Raw genomic sequence first — 27,779 nt, 5'->3', positions numbered from 1 at the left:
ATGGCAAACTGTGAGCTGGGAGCACACCAACCTGGATTGCAGCAGCTCCTGTGATCTAAAGGAGGAGCGGATGTGATATCAGAGATTCAGAATGGTACCTCACTCCCACCTAGAACTTTTTAAATTGCGCCATGAGCTCCCACGGCCTGACTTTATATAAACAGGAAACCTGGAGGGATTCACAGGATCAAACGAAGTCAAGCCAGGCTCTGAACTGGCTATGTGCACCGTAATTACAATGTATTGTGTAATTGTCAGTCTGAGCTGCCTAATGACTGTTGATGCTGATTGTCCTTAGGATAACCTTAGCTCCCGTTCTCCATCTGTAAAATGGGCAACCGTTTTCTAGATGCTTAATGCCTTGGCCATACAATAGGGGACTTAAGCAAGCAGGCTAGTGTGGCTTGTCTTACTCTCTTATCTGCTCTTCGGGCGAGTTAACTGGTTTTTGGATTCTGGCACAGTCCGAATGATGTGGTTATAAATTATAATCACTGGGTGAGGTGGGGGTGTCTGTTCAGATGATGGCACTGCTTGGTGGCAGGGCGCTGGCAAGCAAATGTGGCTGCCATGCACCTCAGTTAAAGGGCCTGTTTCCTGCAAGCTCCATCACTGGGGCCATCACTTGAACCCAGGGCCGGATTTAGGTTTGATGAGGCCCTAAGCTACTGAAGGTAGTGGGACCCTTTATATGTCCAGCTGTCCTTTGTCAACAACAAATTGTTGCTTTTTTGTGTTGAATATATGCTATATGGTAATTTATGTACCTAATAGGTACTGTTGCTGTATGTAGGTTTTATTTTATTTTTTATCTTATATTTTGGAAATGTACATCCAGTTTTTTCCCCCTTTAATTTTTTTTGGGGCCCCCAAGAGAGTGGGGCCCTAAGCGATAGCTTGTTTAGCTTATAGGTAAATCCGGCACTGCTTGGACCCAAGGAAGGGTGTCGTCGTTATTACTGTCCGCATTTCAAGATCAGCGGCGAAACACTCTCCTCACGCCTCATGGCGATGATAAAACGAGCTCAAGGGAGGAACACTGGCATCCGATCAGTTCACGGGATGCGAAAAGCCGCGAGAGATTTTGCGCGGTCCTTGCGGTCCAAATGAAACCAGGAGGAGAAACGAAGCCGCTAGGGATTCTTGTGTGGAAGGTTCGCGCCGCGGCCTGGGGAAAGAGCGGGCGCGAGGGCCGTCGGAGGCGCTGCTGCGCCGGGGATGGCGAGGGGGCCTGGAGGAGGAGGAGTGTGACGGAGGAAGGGGAGGAGGACGGCGACCAGAAGGGGTTGGCGCTTCAGCAGGCAGCGGCAGCAGCAGCAAGTGACCTAGCTGGCTGGCTGCCGCCCTCCTCCTCCTCCTCGGCCAAGTCCAGCCCCGGCAGCGCCCATTCGGGGACGGGAGTTCGCGTGAACCGTCCCCAGCGGGGCCCCCGCCCGGTCTCTCTCCCTCTCTCTGCGCCCGGCACTCCAGGCTAATTCTCTCCCGCCTCACTCAGCACGCTCGCTTCTTGCCCAGCGCCATGGCGGCGGCGGCGGCGGCAACAGCAGCAGCAGGCGAGCCTAGCAGCGGCGGCGGCCGATACCAGCAGGTGAGGAATGCGCTGGGCAAGACGGAGCACGGCAGCGCCGAGGCTTCTTAGGCCGCGGGAAGCGAAACGAAGAAGGAGCTTGTGGGGAACTGGGGGGGGGGGGGAGAGGCTGGTTGTCTACGATCCACATTGAAGACGTGGAAGCCGAGCCCGGAAGGAGCGGGGGAATCGCTCTCTGCCCCCCCCCCCCCGTCACGGGCCTAATCTTGCTTTTTCCCCTACCTGCTCCAGAACAGGGTCCCCCTCTCCAGCTGCTGCTGCTGCTGCTGCTTGGGCCCTTTATTTGCGGGGCCGTTTCATTTGTTTTCCCACCCCCTTGCTTTGGATCGCCCACCCCGGTTCCCCCTCCCCTTGCTTCTGAAGGCCAGAAGCGGAAGCCGCCCCGATGAGAAGACGGCGGGGAGGCCCTTTGGCTCCCGGGCTCCTCGGGGATACGAGGCCCTAAGTTAAGCCTCCCTTCGCTTTGCTGGGGAGGGACGGTGCTTTTAAGATCAACGAGTTGCCCGGCTGCCTTCTCATTCCCACCCTCGACAGTCGGGTCATTAAAGGCAGAGTAGCAGGGGGTATAAGTGCCCCCCCCCGGCCTTTCAGTGTGTACTTGCTTTTTATACGGGGATTTTAACCAGCCTCGATTGCCAATGATGTGGAGATGGCTTGGTAGTTATCCCGGATTAATTGACATCGAGTACAATGAAAAGATCCTGAAAGCAATTCGATCCTGGCGTTTGTCACCTCCACCCCCCCTCGCTCGCCAATCCCGAGTTTTCCAATGTAAGCAGTGAAAATCCAGCAGCACCAGTTTGCGGGCGTTTGTTGTTTTTAGGTTAAGGGGCGTTATGCATTCCTATGATCCTTAAATGTTCACAATGTTGAGATGTAAACACAGCCTCCCAGCCCACCTTGTGCCAGGGTTTTACAAACTTGGGCCTCCAGCTGGTTTTGAACTACAGTTCCCGTCATCTCTGACCACTGGTCTTGCTAGCAAGGGATCATGGGAGTCGTAGTCCAAAAACAGCTGAAGGCCCGGGCTTGGGAAACCCCAAAACACTCTTGAATTCCAGCATTTGGGATTGTGTTTGTAATTCCGAGGTCTCTTCTGTCCAAAACTCTGAAGACAATACTGAACTAGTTTGACCAGTGGAATCAGTACACAGTAGCTTCCTATTTTGATTAAATTTGCAAAAGCAAAAGTTGACATTTGCAGAAAAGAATTGGTGGTGGGGTGGCATTCCGTGGATAGTTATACATTTGCAGCATATTTCCTCTTCATGGGAATTACAGAATTTCCAGTGCTTCAGTAAATTTAGTGCTCTGAAAAGGCCCAAACTTTCACTGGGATGCCTTTGTTTATGCTTTCCTGAGTGCAGTTGGTGGGAGCCAAGGAGAAATGATAGTTGTTAGTCTTTGTTTGCAACCTAAATATATGGAAGCAGGGAGATTTCTGTAAGTGGGTATCTTCCCACTAACAACCACATATAAAAATAATGATGCAGCTTTTTGTTTTTATTTTACTCTTGTTTTAATCGGTTGCTTTTATGTTTTGAGTTGACCCTATCCCTGTTTATTCCTGGACTGAAAATTTCAAGGCAACAAATGGTCGTCTATTAGTGCCTTTTTGAGGACATTTTTGGGGGGCTGAACAAATAATTACTCATAATGTGCTTACTCAGCAGTTTCAGATCCCTATTGAAGGGAGTCTTGCAAGCAAAGCTAGATTTCTCAAGTTAGAGGGAGGAAATTTATTTTATTTGGAATTAATGCTTATACATGTAGTTTAGCATACAGTATGCTAGGCCTAAAAATGACTCTGTCTTCCTTGCAGCGACATAAAATTTAGATGTGTCTGATGAGTGATTGATGATTAGCTCTAGAAGACATGCATTTCTGTGATAGCACATGGCCTTTTAACACTCTTAGTTGTGTGGTATTTTGTTAGAGCACATGATTGTTGGCACTAGATGACATTGTTGGAAAGAGAGATAAGCGCTCTTCCCTCCTAATATGAGCGCTAGCTGTGTTAGCACCCTATGCTCAAAATTATGGAATTTTTCAGATTTAATTAATGTATTCTACTTTTTATTTCATTTCTGCAAATTCTGTAAACAGGTCCCCACACCCCATATTTTCAGCCATGCTTCACCAGATGAGGATTTGAGTTTGAATTTATAAATTTAATTTGTTAGGATTCTGAGAACAGTCTCCAGACTACATATTGCCCACCACCAGCATAAATGATGGTCCTAACATTACACTTTGTGAGGGAAACATATTAAAATTTTCAGGACAGAATATTAGTTACTAACAATAATTAGTATCTGTGAACGTGAACATTCTGGACTACTTTGTTTTTTAGTTACTTGCATATTCTGTTCAAGGAACTTGGCAATATACATGGAGTTTCCTCTTAATTTTTTCTTACAATAACTCTGTGATGTAGGTTATGCTGAGAGCTAGTTACTGATCTAAGGTCACCAAGTGAGTGTTATGGTTGTATGGGAATTTGAACCTATGTCCAATTCCCAGCAATGTCTACTACATTACACTAGATCTTCTACCAAATCATGCAGCACCTCATAGTATATATTTCAGATTTTGATTTTGTATAGCTGTTTCTTCAACTTCCCTGTTGTACCTCAGATTTGGGCCTCTCAAGTGGAAATAAGATGTTTGACTTATCTGCAGCTTATACAGTTCATACTGTATTGTTGTTAAAAAAGATCCAAGAGGTTATGCATTACATATAGTTTTATTGTTAAAAATGATCCAACAGGTTATACATTTCATATTCTGTGGCTGTTAAAAAAGCTCTACAATTTGTACAATCAATAACAGTAAAATTGATTGGGTGTTATCTTCTTTCATTAGTGGTACTTAGCAAAGCTTGAAAAAATAGGACTGCTTATCCTGTAGTTGTTTTCCTATCATGCTTACCTGTCGAATTTATTACAATTTTTAAAACAGTTGTAAAATGTACCCTACTAAAATTTCTGGAGAAATTAATGTGAATAAGGACTTGCTGCTGGTGCATGAAAAGCCCAAGTAAATGTGATATAGGGTACAATCCTATGGTCCCTCACAGGGTGTCCTGAGGGTGAGCAATGGGATTTTGGAAATCTCCTCCTTGGGAAGAGTAGAAGGCCTATTCATTGCAACTGTAGAAAACTGCAGCTGTCTCTCTCCAGTGGCGGAAAGGAGAAAAAGGAGACATGTTGGGGATTGATTAGAGGAGGTTTTGGATCTTTATTTTCTCTCCTGTGGTATGCAATGGGATGAAAAAACTTGAATAAAGAAAGCTGTTGACAGTAGGTGTGTGGGGTAAAATGTCATGTGCCCTTCACAGCATCAGCCTGGCAAGGTTTGGGATTTGGCAGTTCACCCAGCCTTGATTGCCCCTCCCCAGACCAGGTAGGATTATTCTGAAAACTTAAACATATTATAGAATTAGCCACACTGAATTCAGTTATTTTATAAAAACATGCAGTGTGCTGATGGTAAGTTTCCATTTTAACCTTTTAATGTTGCACAGTCAAATTTCCATGGTGTTTTAAAAGATCATACAATCAAGATTACCAACCACCAGAGCCTTGATAAAAGCTTGCACTGAAAAGAGAGAGAGAGAAATGAAGGAAAAGGAAGGACAAAACACAAATGCGATTTTGTAAATGTGTGGCCCTCCAGAGGTTGTTGGACTCCAACTCCCAACAGCACCAGCTAGCATGACCAATCGTCAGGAATGATGGGAACTGTAGTCCAACAACTCCTGGAGAGCCGCAGGTTCCCCCATCCCTGGAATTAAACATCAGTGTTCACAATTCAGATTTCAGTATCAACCAGTTCTACAGAATTTTGTGATTCCAGAATATAGTGTACTACAAGCAGAGTAGAGCAATTAGATCTCATTTGATTGCAAGATGACAAAGTCCTGCCAAAATGATGTACTCGCAAAGAAGACACATGCTGTTCTTACACCACAATCCTATGAATGCTTGTGGCCCATGTGAAGTAGGTATGCATAGGGTTGTCGTTCAAAATGTAGTAGATATTTAATATGTTAATATCCTAGCAGGAATGACCTTTTAAACTGGGGTGGGGTGGGGGTATTTTTATTTTTTTTACTATGTTACATATATTTGTGTTTTTATATTGTAAACTGCCCTGTGATCCTCAGATGAAAGGTGGTATAGAAATTAAAATAACAACAATAACAATGGTTATATATCCAATTTGATTTGTCAATGATAAGTTCAAGTTGGAGCAAGTGTAAAGAACTAGAATGAGTGCAGGACTGATGTGAGGCCCACATCCTCAGGCTGAGGCAGCATAGAAGGGTGTGCTGAGATATCCTCACAGAGTAGACTGACTCATGAGGTGTCTGAATCTGAGGTCTCCTCAGGCAACACTGGGATCCTGAACATGAAGCCATCACTCTTCTGCCACTCACTTGCTTGGATGTAATTCCTTATTGTCAGTGACTGGCATAGTACACATTTAAACTTCATAACAGTTTTAGTACATATGAAAGCAACTGATCTTTACAGATCATTTGGAAGGTAATAATGTGGAATGATTTAAAATAGTGTAGAGGCAACATCTGGGGATGAGGTGGTGCCTCGCAAGACGAAATTAATCCGTTCCGCGAGTCTCTTCGTCTAGCGGTTTTTTCGTCTTGCGAAGCAACCCTATTAGCGGATTAGTGGATGAGCGCTATTAGCGGTTTAGCGGCTATTAAAGGCTTAGCAGCTTAGCGGCTAAAAGGCTATTAAAGGCTTAGCGGCTTAGAAAAAAGGGGGGGAAAGCGAAAAAAATCGCAAGACTTGCAAGACTTTTTCGTTTTGTGAAGCAAGCCCATAGGGAAATTCGTCTTGCGAAGCGCATCGAAAAACTGAAAACCCTTTCGTCTAGTGGGTTTTTCGTCTTGTGAGGCATTCGTCTTGCGGGGCACCACTGTACCTAGATGTTTCAAAATGGCTGAATAAATGTATGTTGAAAAATGAAAGGCATCGGCTAGAAAATGACAAAAGATGCGGGTAGGACTGGTGAAATGAGGCTTTTACCGTGTGGGTGTGACCCTGCATTTCTTTCAGCATTGAACAAATGACAATCTAGGTGACTTCTGCCTCTGTTTGATGTGTGTGTCTTCCTGTTGTGTCATTTAATAATCCTTAATTGGCAGCATCATGTATACGGCCTCACCTACAGGAGGTAGCGTCCATAAACTGGAGCAAATCACCTTGCTCTTCAGCAGGTATGTTTCTAAATGTAGTCATATACAGCTATGACATAAAGTGAAGAGGCACATTGATGAGGATATATGGTTCAGAAAGCTAGAGCCAATAAAGAAATGACTGGCAGTAATCCTCAGATGTAATAATACATTACGTTCCTATGGATTGAGATACATGGGTTGTATTTTACATGCTTTGTTGTGAAGTGCTAATGGTGTATTTTAAACATGCCTAGTAGAGATCTTTGAGAACTCCCCTATGTTGCCATAGCAACAGGATGAGATTTGAGGAGTGGTATCTCTGCAATCTAGAGGCTCTCATGATTTGTCATTCTGGGACCAATGATTAATTTTTGTACACAAGTTAAGGCAATAGAATTCAGAAATAGAAGCCTATGTTTAATATTCCAGCTTTCTTTGATAGTTTTGGTATGAAGGCTTGCATTGTTCTAGATATGTACATAAGCAGTTGTAAGGTAATGCCTATATTGATTCTGCTGTTGCATGTGCATAAGAGGTTTGTTGTGTGAAAACTCTTGAGGAATAATGGATTAGCTTTTACTAGAAGGAATGAAAGAAAAACATAGGTTAGGAAATATTGACCATTCTTCTAATTTAATTGAAGTTCAAATGCCAGTTGTTTGTGTTTTGTTTTGTTTTCCCTTTCTACATTGCTTTGTGAATGTGAATATGAAAATTGTAATGGCCTGACCTTTTTCTTTTCAAATAAAGAAGCATCCTAATGGCTAGTGAACCATGTATCCATTTTCTATTAAAATAGAATAAACCAATCACAGGCTTGTTTACACATTCTAATCTGAGTAATTTGAATAAGAGTAAGAGGTGCAAATACCTAATGAAAAGGGCACATCGTTTTAAAATGTCATGAATAGTATCAGAATTAAGGAGTACCTAGCAAAAAAATGTACTCAGAAATTTACGCATTTTCATATTGAGTTAGAAGGATTATAGATCAGTCCTAAGAACAAGGTGAGTGGAAAGTGAAGTTGCAGATATTCCAGCACCTTCCAGGCCCTGGTGACTTGTCCTGGCCAAGGAATGAGATTGGGTGGGTGTTCTCTTCATTCTGGTAGTTTTTCTTCTTGTTGTTTTTAATTCCCTGCATTGGTTTATTTTATATTGAGATTTTTTTATTGGTTCTTTGTTTGCTTGTGGGGGTACTATACCAGGTCCAGAGTGGTATAGTTGATGGGCCTGGATCTTGCAGCCTCTTGGAGAAGCAGAGGGCCTTCAGATTCATTTGACTCCTGACATCCTCTACTGCTGGAATGCCTTGTTTCAGGGCCTGCTTCTGGCAGAAGTACTGCCAGTGGTAAATTTATGCCTGCAGAGCTTCTGTGAATGGAGGTGCCTCCCTTTGATGGTGCTCCTCCCCACTGGCCGATGGGTCACTTTGAACCAATCCTAACCCCTTAGATTCAGCAGATGGGGTTTAGGAATGGTCTGTTTTGCTCTATCTCCATGTTTTAAAGGAAGCGTAATTAACTACTGGCCCATGTGCCTGATCTGACCCATCATAATGTTTTTGACAGCCTTCCTGCCCTGAATACAATTTTCTGTGGGTGCTCAACAGCAAAGCACCCTTCCCTTTTATGATGTTATTTTAACTACCATTGGGAACAGAAAAGAGCACTCCAGAAACAGGAAGGAACTCTTCCAGCCTTTCTTTACCTTGGGTCCCCAGATGTTGTTGAACTACAACTTCCATCATCCCTAGCTAGCAAGGCCAGAGCTCAGGGATGATAGGAGTTGTAGTCCAACATCATCTGGGGACCCAAGGTTGAAAAACACTGCGCAGCTGTTCCAATGTTTCATGGCCCTTTTGTTATCACCTGCACTTGGGAAACATTATAGCAAATTGGAGCGCTGCTTCCTTTTTTTGGAGCACTCTGAGCTGCTCTCAGTGATGGCGAAGAAGAGAGGATGAGCAGGGTTTGAGAAAGAACCCATGCAAAGATAAAGCAGATGGAAAAAAGAAGAGTGTGCAACAAATGAAAAAAGCAGGACTAATGTGAGATAAGAAAAGAAAGGTAAGGAGGAGCATTTAAAAGTAGCAAGTCAAACTGAATGCTGCCTGGAGCCAATGAATAAAATATTACAACGAGGAAATGTGATCATAGTGACATGGGCATTACATTAACCAGGTGGTCAGATTTTGATCAGAAGTTAATGGAGAAAGATGGAAAGGGAAGACCTGATAGTAGAATATATTGCAGTAGTATAGATCAGAAGTAGATTCTAGCCATGCCATTATTAACTGACAGAAATAACAAAAACAAAGAGAGAGCCAGTTTTGTTTTTGAATCTCTTGTAATTGGGCACTTTTACATAAAAATTATGGTGTTGGAGGAGAGTGCTGTGCTGATATTTTGCCACAATTTCCGCTGGCATGCGATTCTGGAAAGGGTTGCCTTGACCCTTGGGCAGAAAAGGTTAGCCACCTCCATTTTAAAGTAAACCCACTTCACCAGTTGCAAAAACACAAAACAGTCATTATCCTGGTTACCCCAAACTTTGAGCAGGCCTTATTTTCTACCTTTCTGTGTTCCTCACCATCCAGTTGCTAATTCTCAAAAAATAAAACCGTATTGCAAGTGACAACTGGCCAGTTTTATGCTATTAGAGCAGCATTTGTTCATGTAAAAGTGTATGATATGATCTTCCTACTATGTGAATCTTTACTGTGCTAATAAGCACTTAGCTGATTTTAGATGGCTGGCATTGTTGAAAAAGAGGCTGTGTGCTTTGTCCATTAAGAGGAGGATCATTTTCATGTTGCTGGCAAGATGTAATGTTGAGTCTTGGAATTTATAGCTTGCCTCTTAATAGAACAACTGAATAGGAAGGAAGGAAGGGGCCTGTAAGGAGAGCCCATGTAACTTTCTGGACTTTGAAAAATGTATTGCATCTAAATTACCTAGACTTTGGTGCATTATAAATATCATGGCAAAATAACAAAATTGAAGCATATTAACAATAATTCAACACCACTATTATTTTACTCTCATTTTCTCCGTGTGTGTGTGCGTGTGTATGCACACATATAACTATCAGCATCGGTGGAATTTGCTTGAATAAAAAAGTAAAAAAAAACTTCTTGTACTCTGCATAACAGAATTGTCAGCATGTTTTCTTGGTTGTTAATTTCCATCTTTCCTCCTCCTTCATTCTGTCATTCTTTCTATCTGATATTATTATGTCACCTTTTCAATGGTTTCCCAGGGTTGACACTTAAATCTTGAATGATCTCCCCACCCCCACCCCGTTCGCCTCCAGCATGCCTTTCCTTCTTGCATCTAGAATGCAAAAGCAGCACTTCTCCCATTTCTCTAGGGGAAATACCTTAACCATGTCTGTGGCATTTCTTCTTTCATTACGTGCACGGCCTCAGATTTCATTCTCACTTCTTTCACAGGTTCTTCTGACTGTTTCTTCCTGTTCACAGAAATATATTCAAAGTAATCACTTCTCATTTATCTAATGGCTGTCCATTTTTTTGCAAATGTATACAACATGTAGCTGCTCCAGTACCATAACTCCTGTCCCTCATAGCCATCTATCAGAGCCATAGACTAAAGTTAATGATTGCAACTGGTGGTCTGCAAGCCAAGTCCTGGTCTGCCATTTCCCATCTGCAACCACCTTCCCCTCTCACCCAGTGTGAGCCAGTGTGGTGTAGTGGTTAAGAGCGATAGACTCGTAATCTGGGGAACCGGGTTCGCGTCTCCGCTCCTCCACATGCAGCTGCTGGGTGACCTTGGGCCAGTCACGCTTCTTTGAAGTCTCTCAGCCCCACTCACCTCACAGAGTGCTTGTTGTGGGGGAGGAAGGGAAAGGAGAATGTTAGCCGCTTTGAGACTCCTTCTGGTAGTGATAAAGCGGGATATCAAATCCAAACTCTTCTTCTTCTTCTTCTTCTTCTTCTTCTTCACCCCTCCCTTATTTTTCTGCCACACCATCGTTGCTCTTTTTGGGTGGTGCAGGAAGTAGAGATGATTTCCAGCTTAGCAGCAGTCTTCCATGTTCTTCTGGGTTAACTGGAAGCTGAGAGGGGGAAGGAAACACCATCCCTAGGCTTGCAGTTTGAGAGGCATGGCCTTCCACTTCAGCCTAGTCATTCCACAATTCTTGCTGCAAACAATTGCTTTATGCCAGGAATGGTTGACTCAGACTGCTCACTGCTCCTGTGGTGTCACAGGCTTTGGTGTGCACCTTGAGAAGGAAGGGAGGCAACCAAACCCATCCCTCCTTCACCACTGTCACCAAGCAGTTCCTATTTTTCTTTAATTGGGCCTTTATTGAGAAGAGTCATATGGCACTTAAGTGTGAGGTGAATAACAAGTTCTCAACCGAAACAAACTTCTTTTACCTCAGAGTTTTTGTAAAGCATCAGACAAATAATTTTTTGGAAAACTATTTTAGAGAAAAGAAAACTAGTTTAGCATTTTGCTTAGTTACCTATAAGAGCATATAAAAAGAAACACATAAACACATCCAACTATTCTAGAGACTGTTTTTCTAACCAAGCCAATACTTAACAATTTATACTCTATAGTTGAGTTTCTAGGTCTCTTGGCATCCTTTAAAGCTATCTAGGTCTCTTCGCTCTTTCTCTTCAATTCTTCAACCACAGCTCTTCAGCTCTCTCCCTTACTATTCTGTATTTTTACTTATATACATCATTTTCTGTCCCCTCCTAACCTTTTAACCAAATCACAAGGAGAATTGAGTCCTAGTTATATTTCTGTTTCTCCTTAATTGCTTACTCGCTAAATGTTGGGTCCTTTGTTAAATATTGCAGTCAATATAGGCTGTACAGTGGTGCCTTGGGTTACATACGCTTCAAGTTACATACGCTTCAGGTTACAGACTCCGCTAACCCAGAAATATTGCTTCAGGTTAAGAACTTTGCTTCAGGTTAAGAACAGAAATTGTGCTCCAGCGTTGCAGCAGCAGCAGGAGGCCCCATTAGCTAAAGTGGTGCTTCAGGTTAAGAACAGTTTCAGGTTAAGTACGGACCTCCGGAACGAATTAAGTGCTTAACCCGAAGTACCACTGCAGTTAGAACAGACAACACTTCCCTGAGTTAGAATGTAACAGGGAGCTGTGGAAAGTTCTAAAATGAAAGTGGAAGCTTTTGTTCTCCTCCTTCCATATATGGAGGAAGAGGGGAGAGAGTGCCCAGGATTAAAGTTCACACAGGCTCTTCATCATAACAGAAATTATATCTGAATCAGCAGTTAAAACCTGCACTTGGGCACTCAGGAAGTTGCCTTCTACTGAGTCAGAGCTGGTCAGCCTAGCTCAGTATTGTCAACACTGACTGCTAGTGGTTATCCAGTGTTTCAGGCCAGGAGTCTTCTTTCCCACATCTACCTGGAGATGTCAGGCATAGAACATGGGATGTTTTTCATGCAAAGCATGTGCTCGGCCACTGAGCTACAGCTTTTCCTCTAAGGGCCCCTTCAGTGTAAAAGAGAACATTCCCTCCTGAATGTAAAATAGAGAACTATGGGGAGAAATTACACACTATTCGTTGCCTTCTATGGTTGTGGGCATATAATCCAGGAGATACGGTATTGTAATTCCCCAGATCCATAGAGGCAATATTTATTTATTTAGACAAATCTGTGGATGACCTTTTACTCCAGCTATCTGAGTTCATCAGTGTTGTAGAATATTTGTGACCCTTACCAACCAAACAGCATGGGCATTTACTTTCTGTCTCATGGAGAAACATTGTTTTGCCATTGCTTTTTAACAATTCTGGATACCTACAGCTCCATTCTATGCATGTTACTAAGTCCCAGTTTATTCAGTGGAAGTTAACTTTCAAATAAATATGCATAGGGTTGTAAACTTAGACTTCAAGTATATGATCTTGCTCAGGATCCTTGCGAATGTACAAAGAGAACTAACTGTACTTCTTTTTCTAAGTACCTTGGTCACAATTCTGTTGCACAAAGATGCATGATCTGTTTGGTCAAATGTTCTGGATTATGCTCCCATGTTATATAAAGACTCCGTTGAGTTGCAAATCAGTACATGTAATTGCTACAGTAGCCAGAAAGTATGCATTCTTGTTTAGGAAAAGTATAATTTTAAAACTGGAATCTTGACTCAGTTATATAAATTTTCTGGGAGGGGAACTGGGGAGTTAAATCGTGATTTAAAACATTGATTAAATGTTCTTAATTTATGAAACATCTATACACCATTTAAAACATTTTAAAGTATGTTTATTAATAGGAAGAATACTCTGTTGGCATCTAATTTCTGCCGCCACAGTTGAAATTAATCTGACTTCTTTTTATCTATGCCTTTAAGATAAAAAATGTGCACTCTTCATCTTGTCCTTGCCATGTTAAAACCAAAAATGTCTCTGTTTAGTTGCAGAATGAGGAGGAGCCTTGTGAGAACCTGCAAATTGTAAATGATTTCCCACCACCTTACAGCAGCATTTCTGGGGAGAACGCAGGTATTTATTTATTTTTTAAATGCTCACTGATTTTCATTAGTTGATTATCATTGCTAATGGTTGGAAGGATAGCAAAGTTATGTGCAGGCAACATAAATTCATGGGAAAATAATGTGATTTCATAAACCACCTTTCTTGGCTCATCTTACATTCCTGAGTGCTCTGTCTTAGCATAGAGAGGAAGGTAGCATTTCATTCTGTTGCCAATTTATATTATACTGCATTTGTGGCTGTAAAACCTGATGCTAATGGTGTGTGTATCAGGAAAGGGAGAGTGAGAGTTTTTTGCAGCTGGGTGACTGGTCTGCTCTACGTAGTGTTGTGGACCCAAAAATTCTGTTGCCACCTCTGAACATACTTTGAAACCATGGATAATTATTCCTTGCTGCTTGCAGAGTACATCTTTCTCCAAGTCTTCATTATATCTGTGAGGATTCTGCAGACATGCTTCGGTTGTGCTCAGCTGTTATGACAGGCTATGATCATCCTGCAAAGTTCCAAGCCATCTGGGTTTCAAATTGGCACCTGGGAATATATTTGCATGCAGTGTAGAATTAATAAGATGAATCAAAACACCATAATCTACTTCTAAGTGACACTCATTATATGATTATGTTCATCATTTACATCAGCCTAGCCTTGACAACCTTGCATTTTGGAAAGCAAATTAACACTGATTTGTCTGACGAGGTTGTGCACAAGGAATCCTGCTTTATCCATTTCTATACCTGAGCAGGGTATAGAGCAGGGGTGGCTGATCAGTGACTTTCCAGATGCTGTTGGACTACAACTCCCATCTGCCCCAGCCAACCTAGCGAGGGGTCAGGAATGATGGCAGCTGTAGTCTAGTGCCATCTGAAAGGTCACAGATTAGCCACATTATGTGCCATAAAGCTGGGTTGCTGCCATACACACGATACTTGCACTATAATCATTTCATCTATCCTTATTTTTTTATTATCAGGAAGAAATATTAGGTTGTAATTTTTAGTATGTAGGTATTCTAATAATTAACCTATCTCTCTCCTATCTATTTCCCCGCAGTGTATTTTGATTATAAAGATGAGGCTGGGTTTCCTAATCCTCCGTCTTACAATGTAGCCACAACCCTGCCTACTTACGATGAAGCAGAGAGAACCAAGGCAGAAGCTACCATACCTTTAGTTCCTGGGAGGGTAAGTGTGATGATTTTGTGTCATGTGCCTTTAGTTATGGTATCTCAACCATGCGATTTTCAAGAAAGAGTAAGCATTGACGGTAGCTGCACTTTAGCTTTCTTTTGGGGGAAAGTATTGTAAACCTAATGCCGGTAAATTAGTTTGTCTGACATTTGCTACACACCTTGAATTATTTCTGTCTTAGGAGGAGGACTTTGTGGCACGGGATGACTTTGACGATACTGACCAGCTGAGGATAGGAAATGACGGCATTTTCATGCTGACTTTCTTCAGTAAGTACACTAAAAAACACACACCTGAATCTTTGTGACAGAACTGTTAACATGATTGAACTAGCATTTTACTTTCTTTTTTCAAAGAGGTGGTTCGTCCATATAGTAGACTGTCTCACCTGAATATTGATTTTCCATGTTGATTGTGTGCTACATGCCTGCTTGGGGTGTGGTTGCTGTCCTTGCTAGTGCAGATGGGCAACTTTTATGACAAGCCAGCCGTTTCTGGGCAGAGAAGGGATTTGTCGTTACTTGGGATGCATTTTATATTGGAAAGTTAGGAATGAAACATTCAGAAAAATGGAAGGGCGGAGTGACCATTTCTGCTTAAAAACATATGAAGTGCATTGCTGGTTCAGATCAAAGATCCCTCTAGTCCAGCACTCTGTTTTCCAGTGAGATGCCTCCATGAAGCCCACAATTGGAACAAATTGAAATCAATTGTGATTGCTGTATTCTCCCTATTTTTTTTCTTAGTGGCATTCCTTTTCAACTGGATTGGATTCTTTCTCTCTTTCTGCCTGACTACCTCAGCAGCAGGAAGATATGGGGCTATTTCTGGATTTGGTCTGTCTCTCATTAAGTGGATCTTGATTGTCAGGGTAAGTTGAGGAGTGGAAAAAGAAGGCTGCATCAATAGGCGAGTGATCTGTGTATGATAGGCATTGCAACAAATAATTCCCCAGTGAGTCCTCCCTTTGTGAAAGTCCTAAAGACAAAACATGTACAAAGCATATGAATATGTCTTTATTACATGAAGAAAATGCATCTTCATTGAGTTACTAACCCTGTGTAAGCATTCTGAAATTCTGAACACCATGCTCTTTGCAACCACCAAACATGATTTTTGAAATGGAAATTATGCAGATTTGCACAGTGTGCTTGTTTCAGCTAATTTGCATAGCTTCATATTACCAAAAGGCAGCTCCATTGAGGAGTAATTGAAAAAAAAGATATCTGAAATACTTCGCTGTGTAATTATGTGAGGTGAATGTTGTCTCAAAGGGCATGGATACTAAAATCACTCATGTTTGGTGTAATGTATTCCCACAAATAGCGGGAACAGATTGGTTAGATAGGGTGATGTAGAGGAGCGAACAAATTCTGTGATGTAAACTTTCCATTTTTAATGTATGTAAAACTGTAAGGAGAGACTAGATGCCCTTCGGAGTACTGGCTACAGTATGCCAAAATGACCTGCCCATTTTATTGATTAGATTTTATTCAAAACTGCAATACAGTGGTGCCCCGCAAGACGAAATTAATTCGTTCCGCAATTTTTGCCGTCTAGCGAATTTTTCTTCTTGCGAAGCACGGTTTAAACGGTTTAACAAAGTCGCAAGACGTTTTCGTCTTGCGAAGCAAGCCCATAGGGGAATTCGTCTTGCGAGGCAAATCACGAATGAAAAAACCTTTCGTCTAGCGAGTTTTTTGTCTTGCGAGGCATTCGTCTTGCGGGGCACCACTGTAAAAGTTACTGGCACGGTTTGAGAACCAGTTAAAAATGTGTGTGTGTGTGTGTGTGTGTGTGTGTGTGTGTGTGTGTGTAGGTTTCTTGAATCACAGCATGGCTTAATAAAGCCAGACTTGCCTGTTGTTGGATAGATAAAACTACATGTGTATAACGTAGCTGTTTGTTAAGTGGCGCTTATTTAGAATTTCACTGGCCTTGTACCTTTTAATTTCTGAAGTGGAGATAGAAGAGAAAATGCCTATGTAGAAGCAATGATTTGAGTGGCTGAAAGGATTTACTGTCTGCAAAGCTTATATTCCCCGCTGGAAGTTATTGGTGTTGCAGTGAAGTCACCCAACACATTCTGTATGCAGTTCATGGACTGGTTTGTGTCAGGGTGGCGATAGTTTGAGGATGTGCAAGAAAAAAATGTGATTGAATTGATTTTTGATTTTAGAAGCCAGAGAACTCATGTTTGGTCCTTAATTGTACAGTCTTTTGTATTTCAGTAGTTGCATTTTGCACACGCAGGAGCTTTCTGTTTTTGGCCATTAAGCACAGTATTGTGGATTCTTGATTTACAGCCGCTCTTATGGATCTCAGGCAAAGAAGCTCTTTCACATCACCTGCCACCTTAGAATTCCTCATCCAGAACAGGTTCTGAGATTAGCTTTCCTACTGGCCAAAAGGACTCTGTCTTGTCTGGATTAAGTCTGACCTTGTTAGCATACATCCCAGACCATTGCAACAAGAAGTGCTTGTGTGTATCTGGAGATTTACCTCTTCACATAGAGATTTTTTGGATCATGTCCTTTCACCATGCAGTATTAATTTTTGCAGAGATTTAGGAGCTTAACCCTGAGTTACTGGTGGAGTGTGTGTATAATTTTACAAAATTTACATACTGCTTAATTATTATACTAAACAGTTTACAGAAGAAATGTGTGCAATAGCAGTAATTTATCTGGCAATAACTGCTGCTAGTAACAAAATACCAGTGCAAAAATCCTGCAACTACATACTGATTGACCTTATTCTCCCCCCCACTTTTTTTTTTTAGTTCTCCACCTATTTTCCTGGTTACTTTGATGGTCAGTACTGGTTGTGGTGGGTGTTCCTTGTGTTAGGTAAGTGTTAAACGTTCATTTCAGTTTTTACCTTAGGAATTGTGCATGAACCTGCTCATATCTAGTTGTTATTCCTTTCTTGTAACAATGATTGTAGTGTATTTTTAATGTTGATTTCAGAAAGGGGCTTTTCTGCCAGTCTTTTAGGTTAGTTCCTATGCTGGCCACTTGAGAGAACTTTGGCAGATTTCTGAGATGTTCCTTTCAAGGAATCCTGCCATCTAGTGGACATTTCATTCTTTGCAATAAGAAACCCACAACCTTGTTTGACTGTGGAAAATGACAGGTACAGTGCTGTATCTGTCTCTCCTCACCCCTGAAGGATAATAGCAACTCTGGGAGTCATGGTAATCGGGGGGGGGGGGATAATGTAGTGCTCAGATCCTGCTTGCAAACTTCCCATAGGCATCTGGGCACTATGAGGACAGATGGGCCTTTCGTTTGATCCAGCAGGGCTTTTGTTCAGTTCTTAAAACAACACAGGAGGAAAGAATTAAATACCCTCTGTGATCAAATTGGCATCCACACCTGACTTTTTGAAATAAAGAAGAAAAAAAAGTGGGAAATTTCTTCCACAGGTCTGTTGGATCACAGTTTAGCCCTCATTGACTTGGAAAAAACATTAGTGATGTTAACTATTTAGGAAGAGTGGCTTTTTCAAAACGGAGTAAATCTGTCAGTGGTGGGTCAGATCCTCTCGGGAAGCTGGGAGGAATGTATTTATAACAGGCTTAGAAAAATGAACACCACAGATTTAGAAACGAGTTCATGATGATAGCTGTGTGGTTAAATAATAGTGTGAAGAAAACCATAAAAGGCAAGAAAGCTTCCCTTAAAAAGAAGAAGTCTTGCCAAAATGAGAACAAAAATTATTCCTAATTCCAGCAAATAAATGTGTCAAGCAAGAAAAGGGGGAAAATGAGGAGAAAGTTGGTAAAGGCATGAAAACAAATATTTCTTCAACTACATCAGGAACAAGGAACTAGCCAGGGAAGCAATAGGAACTTTGGACAACAGAGTTGTGAAAGGAAAATTAAAGGGGGACGCAGAGATGCTCCCATGGGTACAAACATGAGCCTCAGGTTCACTTCCCCTTCCCCACTATGCATGGAGTGGTGAGATTTAAAACTTCCTTTTCTGATTTGTAAGAAACTGTTGTTTGTCATTGCATTAAAACCTGGGTTGTTTGTGACTCATTAACAAAGCATGGTTTGAACAAACCACCCTTTGCCAGGTTTGGATGTACTTTCTTCTAAACAGGGCATGGAAACTTTCAATATATTCTCTCACTCAAAACAGTGTGTGGAGCATGCAAGGTTCATAACCATAAGCCATAGTAGGTCCAGATAGTGTGAACCCAAGAACTTTTGCTCAAAATTGAAACTGCTGAATTTCCAATGACAGTATACCATGTCATTAAACTCAGCCTCCTGATGAGAGGAATGAAAGGTACATTAGCCAAAGATGTACAAATGTGCTTCTGATCATGGCCACCTGATCCTTATCAGAGGATTGGAAGGTAACCAATATGATATCCCCTTCCTCAAAAAAAAAAAAGAAAAAAAAAGAAGGGACTGAGAGGGAAGGGGAACTGAAGAAATAACAGACCCTGTCATGCTAACCTTTTTTCTAAAGTTGGTTAAAAGTCATTTTGAAGCTGGAATTATTAAGCAAATAAAAGAACAAGTTTTTCATTCTATAAAGGGAAGTCCAGTTTAGCAACTTTTTCAATTCTTTGAGAGTATCAACAAACATATAAGTGGTTCAGAAGATATATGGTTAGACATCCGAAAACATTTTGAGAAAGTCCTTCACTGCAGGTTCCTGGGTAAGTGTAGCAGTGATTGGATAAGAGAATGGGTAATCCTGTGGATCAATAACTGGTTAAACGAGAGGGAAGCAATTGTAGGAATGAACCTTGCCTTTCAGAAGAATGGAAGATGTGTAGGTGAAATATAACTCTGTTATTTTTTGTTAGGGTTTCTCCTGTTCCTCAGAGGATTTATCAATTATGCAAAGGTTCGGAAGATGCCAGATACATTTTCCACTCTTCCCAGGACTAGAGTTCTCTTTATTTACTAAAGGTAATTCTCTGGGGAATCTACTTTAATTCTTTGTGTTTCTTTGCTTGATTTAAAAAGCAGGACATCCCACACCCTATATACCGTCTTCAGTGTTGTTCACCAAATAAGAGTGGCTGATTTATTTTATTTGTAGAGCACCATTTGCTGTTATGATCCTAGACACGTTTTGAAGTCCCATTGATTTCAGTAGAAGTCACTTCCTCCAACTTCTAATGTGCACTAATTGGTAAATTGGTATTAAATTATACCAATTTAATACCAGTTATACCAATTTAATATTAAATTATACTAAATTATACCAATTTGAAAGGACACATATGACAACATTGCTTTCATTTCCTTTTTCCTGGAATCTGGGTAGTGTCTTACAGGAAACCCTTGAGTTTATTTATTTTATTACATTTATATATCACCTTTTCTTCCAAGTTGCTCAAGTTGCTTTACATGGTTCTCCTCCCCATTTCAACCACACAACAAACCTGTGAGGTATGTTAGGCTGAGAGATATGAACTGGCCCAAGGTCTCCCAGTGGGCATCATGGGTGAGTGGGAATTCGAGCCCTGGTCTCCCAGATCAAGAATTGCTAGAGCGGTAGCCTTTTTAGAGTCTAGGATCTTAAATGGTGGAGCAAAACCCAAGGAAGGCATGGGATACAGTGGATTCTAGTCCATGAAAGCTTATGCCACAATAGATTCCAGATTATTTGTATTCACTATGACTCATCACTGTACTTTGGATTGTCCACCATTTGGTAGCCAAGCCCAAAACCAAAAGTCTCATATGGATGCATTTTGGCTTGCCTGCTGCTGAAAGTGGCCATGAGGTGATTGATAATATCATCATTTATCAGTTTTTGACCCGTAAGTAGTAGCAGTTGCCAGGACATTGTCCTATTTGCCTCTGCGTAGTTCTTTCCTTATTTCAGATATTGTGATATATCACAATGTTTAACTGGTGATATATTGTGATATTGAAAACCAATTATTGCCCTGCCCTAGACACCACAAAATTTGATGTGGGAATCTCTGTATGCACCTGCCAAGCAGATGTTGAGTGCTGGGTTAGAAGGGCCTAGAAGCTGAGAAAAGAGTACTGTACTTAGTTCAAAATATTTGAAAGACATGCCCTTGCCATTCCATAGAAACTGTTACCCTGGAGAAACCTGGAGATTTTCTGTCCAGGACAGTAGTGGAAAAATGAAAGTTTCAACTGGATGTTATTAAGCATGCATCCTATAAAACGGAACCTTAGCTTTCCCTTTCCACTTTTCTTTTTAGCTGGCCAGCAACCGCACAAGCTGTAAAAGGTTTGCCTTTCCTTCCAGTAGTTAATGAGATACATGGCTGGACCACACACAGAAAGAAGATTTCTTTAGCAGTGGTGGGACACTTAAAAAAACCAAACCCAACCACCATCATGACATGGGCCATGTAAGAAACGCAGTTGGCACCCACCACATTAGAACATTTGAGCTGGAAAAGCTATTTAAAAAAAGAGAAACGCTCTGTGGTTAGGGTTTCTTTACTTCCTTAGTAAGGTTTGTGGTGTCCTCTGTAGTCCTTTTGGATCTGAAATTCACACTGAATTACAAACTTCCCTGCTCCTATGTTTTTTTTTCTCAGTTCCAATGTTAGAAACACCATTAACTAGTAGGCCACTCTTGTTCTTTTGCTCTTGCTGGAACCATTAAATATAATTTTTATCTGAATGTAGCTTTTTCATGCAACTTTTTTTGGGGGGGGGAAGAGGAGGAATCGTTATCTTCTTAGCCTATCCTACCTCACGGGGCTGTTGTAAGTACAGAATAAAATTGGGAGAGCCATGTACAGATCTTTGAGCTCCTTCAAGGAAAGGGGGAATTGAAAGGTAATAAGAAATAATACGTTGAAGCTGCTTGGTTCTTTATAACAAATTTCACAGGACTAGAAAGATGACTAGTTATTTGAAGTGCAGTATAATCCTGGGCATGTTTACCCTGAAGTAAGTCTGACTCAGTTCCATGGGGCTTACTTGAAAGTAATCTTAAGTAGAATGGGAGGCTTGACCTTGTGCTCATGGGGGAGGCCGTTGGCTGGTGCATATGTAACCATAGTTAAGGGCTTAGGAGCCAGCCACAGGATTGCATGCTTCCTATGTCTAGTCTGTCCTTGTTCATACACAAAATCACCCAGCCTCTCTTAATTCTTGCTTAACAGCACAAAGCAGTGTATTCTAATAACTCCTCCCCCCATATACCCCTCCCCACCTTTTTCCCTGACAGGGACTCAAGGTGGCTTACAGATAAAAAGAAAACTAAAAACATAGAAATAAGAATAATTTAAAAACAATTAAACATTGATAGAATTAAAACTCTCTCTTTCATTCTCTCTCTACACACACACACACACACACACACACATATATATATAAAATCTTATTAAAACCATACAAATAATTATAATAAAACAGCCCTCTCATTAGGAGCAGTCCGTTCCCAAAAGCCTGTTGGCAAAAGCCAATTTCCTTATTTTTTTGTTTCATATCCATAAGATCAGCAGGGCTTTCAGATTCCTGTCTATCGGAAATAAATGTACTGCTACTGTAATTTGTGAACAAAACACCAGTTCAGCACTTGTCCTTGTTTTTACCATTTACACTCTTGGAGGTTCTTCTTCTTCTTCTTCTTCTTCTTCTTCTTCTTCTTCTTCTTCTTCTTCTTCTTCTTCTTCTTCTATCTTCTTAAATTCCCTGAGAACTTTAAAAGGCCTGTGGCCCTGATGACAAGAAAATGTTGTTTCTTGTAATAGTTGGTTACTCTGCCCACATCCTCCTACAGCCTAAGCAAGAACACTGCTAAGAGGTGTGCTTAGCGTTAATTTGTATAAACGTTACCCAGCCTAGCGCAGGAGGGGGAACAGTGAGCAGCCACGTATGAACAACAGTGCCGCCCTTTGCCTGTGAATGGTTCCTTTTGGAGCTATTTAAACTGGATGGTAAAATCTAGCATATCGTTACCAATCTTAATCTTTTAAAAAGGTATAAAAATTGCTTGATAATGAAAATTTACTGATTCTCTCCCCCCCCATTATGCTAGGGATACCATATGTCTGGGAAAAACCTCTTTTGGGGGGGGGCAACATGCCCATCTGAGTGGACTTTTACATTTCAAAGGAAATGTTGGGGGGGTTGTTTGGACTCGTAGTTGGAGGGCAGCTTGGGCTGCTCTGCAGGCCGCGGCTGCTGCCAGCCCAAGCCGGGGAAAGAGGCATGTGGGCACAGTGACCACGCCCACCTTCACCCACCAACTTCTTTCCCCAGCTCGGACTGGCAGCAGCTTGGCCTGTCCTCTTTTTTGCTCTTCAGTCCTAATTATGTAGCTCTTAGAGACACAAACTATGACACTCACACGTACACACACACACACACACACACACACACACACACGGGTGTATGCTTTTGATGTGGTCCAGATTCTGGGTGATTCTGCTAGTTTAAAGTATTTTAATTCTAAACTTAAACTCATGTAATCAAGAAGATTTCTCTCCCCCCCCCCTCCATCCCCGGTTAGGTTTTTTGTGTGTGTGGGTGGGAGGAATAGGGTTGGAATTTATTGTACCTCTGTTCCTGTGCCATACCAGAAATAAAGTTTGACCGTGTACATTTTGTTCATCAGTCACAGAGGCACAGGAATGAGGTCAGAATTAAATGTAACAGGCAAGGTGGGAACTAGAAACAAAGGATTCAAAAACTAGTGAACAGTTGTGCATTTGCGTATGAAAAACATATTCTAAGATTGTAAACATCCTTCTCTTAGCTAAAATAGTAACTGTGCTTTTGCTCTTTTCAGACTGATGTTTTCTGGCAACATTTTCCTGCATTGATGAGTTCTCCCTTAAGTGGACACCTGCAGGAAATAAATCAAGACTCTCAACACAGAAGGAAAAATAATAATCACCCGCTTTAAAATGAATGAAGTACTGTTGGAAAAAAGAAGCATTTCTTTCTATTTGTTTCTAGATGTAAAATTTTAATAGTTTAATGCAGAACTCCTGTAATCATTGAATCATTAGTGGCTAATGTTTGAAACGGCTCTTGCAATCAAGTCTGTGATGTTACTAATAATGCCTTATATAGTATTTGTAGTTCTTTAAATAGCATGAGCTATTGCCCTGCAGCCAGAAGGGGTCAGTCTTGCTTTTTGTTCTCCTTAAAATTGAACTTTGAATATGTTTTCTTAGTGTAAGATAAGTAATAATGCTGGCCATTGTGAAGGGGTGTTCTTGGAACTTTAGAAATTTGTTTTGACTGTATTTCTGCACATAGTATGTATTTGTTGTTAAAATAAAATGAAAACAACCTGGAAATAAAATCTACATGTACCATGTGGATGTTTTTAAGGCATAGTAGTGAAAGAGCATTAAGAAGCTGGTACAAGTATTAACTCTTGGTAGTATGTATTCAGTATTTCTTACTGTTGTACTGCACACTTTTTGGGTAGGAACTCTCATAGTATATGTTGGTGGTATCAAATTCAAAGAATTTGATAATGTGGTGTATAAAATGCGAAAGCACCTAAAATAATTTGATAATGCAGTGCATAAAATCAGAAAGCACATCGCCATTTTTGTTGACTTTAGAACTTGAAATGGTTCCTAACATAGCTGTACTTCTTGCTTTTCTAATTTCTGGTGCATTCAAATATAGATTAATGTGCACTTGTGTGATTTCTGCAAAGCAGTAATTCAGAGTTTTATTATGTTAAAACTGTAAATATAGCAGAATGTTAATAAATGTCACTTATATTACTAGGGCTTTCTTTTTGCTGTACATCAGTGTTTACATGGGTGCCTATTTTTTTTCTTCAGTGTAAATTCCCCGTAAATTCATGGCAACTGAGTTACATAGACATGATGGTAGCAGCCAAATAATAACTATTTTGCTATGATTTCCTTACTGAGTGGGGCATTCCACTCTACTGTCTTTGAAGTCACTCCATTCTTAGTTATTTGTGTTTCATTGCCCTAAACACTTTGACTTCCTTTGTGGATCCCTCTATTTGGGAACATTGGGCCTTTCTAGGGAGAAGTTGCCAAAGAAGACACAAACTTTTCCTGACTAACCCCAGGCAAGTTTGTGTGTGTGTTGCTGAATCAAATCTGGAGCAAAATCAGGTGCCAGCTCTTAATATTACAATATTGGTGGATGCATAGAGTTTATTTTCCATAAACCTGTTGCTTCCATTGCCATTAGTTCGGAAACTTGAAAGCATGTTGGTAGTTTTCTCAGTCCTCAAAATATCAGTCCTTATGTAGCCAAAATGGCACCATCCAACCAGGGTGGGGGTATAAAATATGAGCATCTGGAATTATGAACAGGAGCATTCCACACTGCAACTTTTTGTTCAGGTCCCCCTTGTTTCAATCTTACTTCCACAGTTCAGCACAAGAGTGCTGTTATGTAGCCAAAACTGCACCACCCCCACACAAGAGCATTTCAACAGGATTATGGGACACCCACTGTGCTTCTTTTTTCCCCTTCCTTTTTTACATATAAATGCTTGTGAACACCACAATTTAGAAGCTTTTTTTCCATTTTGTTCTAAGGCATATCAGTCTATGATATGGCAATGTCACCTAAACTCTGCCTCCGTATCTGCTGACATGGAAAATCTGTACTCCCTATTGACCTGTGACAAAGTGTTAAACTTGCAGCACAGTGGCAGATTGTACATTCTGGATGATGCAATATGTACAGGAGACTTGGTGATGAAAGTTTTATAACTGGGGTGGCATAGCTTCATGGCTCACTCTGTATTGTTATCCCTCGTTCTGCAGTGCTCTAAAGCTTCTGCTTACTATTGGAACAAGGAGCTTAATGAGTTTCAACCTTTCATAGTGGCCTATTTAGATCAGGATTATTTCCTTCCCACCAAAACACCATTTAAATATTCTGACCCTTGTAAGAACTTTTAATTTATTATATTTAATTTTTTTTTATTAAAAGAAAATAATCCTCTGCAGTGTATAGCTTCCAGCATTCTTAATTGTAAAATGATACTGAGTATTCACTGTTGTCACCTTCAATAGATATTCATTGTTTTTGCTAAAGAGGTGTCACATTCCCTCTTCCTCTGGTCATTTCCTAAGAGGTTTAAGGAAGCATACTTGGTAATGGGTAATTTGACTGTCCTGGCAGGGCACTTGGTGAACACAAATCCTTTCATTTGCAAAGAGAAGCCAATCATTTACAACTTCAGCTTTGAAAAAAACGTGCATTTCGAATTTTAAAAATAAACACTACAGTGGTGCCACTAAGTGCCCTGACAATTTAGGTACACCTTACTGCAACTGAGCTGTTGTGCAGTTTGTATCAGTGAAACTTACTCATCCTCACTTGGCTCCAGGGAAGCAGACTAATTTTTAACGTAGTCACTACCTCAAGGAGAACTGCCTCTCATTTATTTGGTGCGTGGCAGTTTTCACCTTAGTAAAATAAAGGACCCCTGACAGTTAAGTCCAGTTGCGAACGACTCAGGGGCTGACGTTTGGCCACAGACAGTTTTCCGAGTCATGTGGCCAGCATGACTAAGTCGCTTCTGGCGAACCAGAGCAGTGCACGGAAATGCCGTTTACCTTCCTGCCGGAGCGGTACCTATTTATCTACTTGCACTTGGATGTGCTTTTGAACTGCTAGGTGGGCAGGAGCTGGGACTGAACAACGGGAGCTCACCCCATCGCGGGGATTTGAACCGCTAACCTTTCGATTGGCAAGCCCTAGGCTCAGTGGTTAGACCACAGGGCCACCCGTGTCCCATAGTTATCACCTTAGATTAGCCCTATCCCACGACTGCCTAATCCCGCTCAACGAGTACGAGGCACCAGAGCCCATATCTGAGAATTGCCTGGTTGTGCTACTTTTATGGTGACCAGCTCAAAGTTACATGTTACAATCCTATCCAGAGACAAACCTGCCATGCAATTACATCATTAACTATCTTTTAATAGAAGGTGCCCTTGTTTTTATTGTGCTTGTTGTGTGGATGAAGAGAGAGACTGCTGACTTGGCAAATCTGTTCTCTGTATATTCACTCTATTAGCAGTCAGACTAAAAACATTTTGAGGTGGAGTGTGCTGGGGGTGGGTTCACAGGGTGCACTTTATGGATAACACTTATTACTCCTCTTACAATAACACAGAGCATATTAAGGAACAAAGAAATGTCATTAAGTTCATCCTGAGTGATCTTTAGTGAAATGCATTTTTAAATGCTGCCATTCTTTGGTCCAGAAACAAACACAGCAACATAATTCAGGTTTTGCTCCATAGAAGTTTGCAAAATGGGGTGGTACCCAAATATCTCAATTGACATCATTAAAAATATGCATTATTTCTTGTAGGAGAGGGAAGCAGCAGTGACCTTACTGTGGGTCTGCCACAGATCTCCAAGCCAGGTAGAAGTCTTGGAAAATGCCTTCCTAGAGCAGATTACTAAACAATAAAAAAGGAAGGATATAGTCATGCAGTAACTGGCAGTATCTAAGCTTGCTGGTTTTAGATAGTAGGGTTGGTGCTGAGTGAGTCTCAGAGGCTTCCATTCATATAGGCCAGAAGAGGTAAACCCTTGGCCTTCCAGGTGTTTCTTCCATTAGTCCCAGTAAACATGGTCAATGGCCCGGAATGATGGGAGTTGGAGTTGAGCAATGGCTGGAGGGCCAAATATTCCCCATGCCTTAGCAAAGTGTTTCATAAACAGGCTTGGCTATTTCAAAACATTGCCCTTATGGAGAGACAATGGCTTGTATCATCCTGCTGTGGGGTTAACAGAGTTCCAATTATTCACAATTCCAAGGAAGCAGGGAGCTTATAATCAATCCTATATAATGCAATCAGAACTGAGTTCGACATGTGGCAGGTATGTAGCCTTAGTTACATTTGCTCCTGTGGGCAAGCAGCCAGATGCTGTGGTTGGCCAATTCATGAATAGTCATAGAACCACAGAACTGTAGAGTTTCAAGGGATCCACAGGGTCATCTAGTTCAACCCCTTGCAATGGAGGAATCACAGCCAAAGAATCCCTGACAGATGGCCACCCAACCTCTTTAAAAAATCCAAGGAGGGAGTGTCCACAACCTCCCAGGGTAGCCCATTCCCCTGTTAAACAGCTCTTACCATCAGAAAGTTCTTATATAAAAGGATGTCACATAGAGGAGGGAGAAAGGTTGTTTTCTGCTGCTCCAGAGAAGCGGACACGGAGCAATGGATCCAAACTACAAGAAAGAAGATTCCACCTAAACATTAGGAAGAACTTCCTGACAGTAAGAGCTGTTCGACAGTGGAATTTGCTGCCAAGGAGTGTGGTGGAGTCTCCTACTTTGG

General features: G+C 41.3%; 1 protein-coding gene and 2 long non-coding RNA genes across 3 annotated transcripts; 2 read left to right on the top strand and 1 right to left on the bottom strand.

The window, feature by feature from the left end:
- The first annotated feature begins 1,109 nt into the window (after positions 1–1,109).
- On the top strand, positions 1,110–24,209 carry NDFIP1 (Nedd4 family interacting protein 1). The gene is made up of 8 exons (XM_083487931.1): positions 1,110–1,588; positions 13,224–13,311; positions 14,356–14,486; positions 14,674–14,761; positions 15,239–15,363; positions 17,275–17,341; positions 19,320–19,425; positions 23,252–24,209. Exons 1-7 carry the CDS (start codon positions 1,520–1,522, stop codon positions 19,421–19,423), a joined length of 672 nt encoding a protein of 223 aa, XP_083344057.1. The 5' UTR covers positions 1,110–1,519; the 3' UTR covers positions 19,424–19,425; positions 23,252–24,209.
- Positions 1,598–5,209, top strand: LOC310699687. Its single transcript, XR_014522202.1, has 2 exons — positions 1,598–4,314; positions 4,359–5,209. It is a non-coding gene; the product is annotated as an uncharacterized lncRNA (long non-coding RNA).
- Positions 13,362–15,232, bottom strand: LOC310699688. The gene is made up of 2 exons (XR_014522203.1): positions 14,881–15,232; positions 13,362–13,836 (listed from the first exon to the last, which is right to left on the bottom strand). It is a non-coding gene; the product is annotated as an uncharacterized lncRNA (long non-coding RNA).
- Positions 24,210–27,779: the final 3,570 nt, after the last annotated feature.

Source organism: Podarcis liolepis (assembly GCF_965112155.1).
Source record: "Podarcis liolepis genome assembly, chromosome: 2".
NCBI lineage: Eukaryota > Metazoa > Chordata > Lepidosauria > Squamata > Lacertidae > Podarcis > Podarcis liolepis.
The sequence above is the reverse complement of the archived record's forward strand: the minus strand, read 5'-3'. Positions and strand labels throughout refer to the sequence as shown.

Coding starts and splice junctions, on each gene's coding strand:
- NDFIP1 (XM_083487931.1), top strand. CDS start 1,520: ATGGCGGCGGCGGCGGCGGCAACAGCAGCAGCAGGCGAGCCTAGCAGC. Junction 1,589..13,223: donor GCGGCGGCCGATACCAGCAG/GTGAGGAATGCG, acceptor GTCTCTGTTTAG/TTGCAGAATGAGGAGGAGCC. Junction 15,364..17,274: donor AGTGGATCTTGATTGTCAGG/GTAAGTTGAGGA, acceptor TTTTTTTTTTAG/TTCTCCACCTATTTTCCTGG.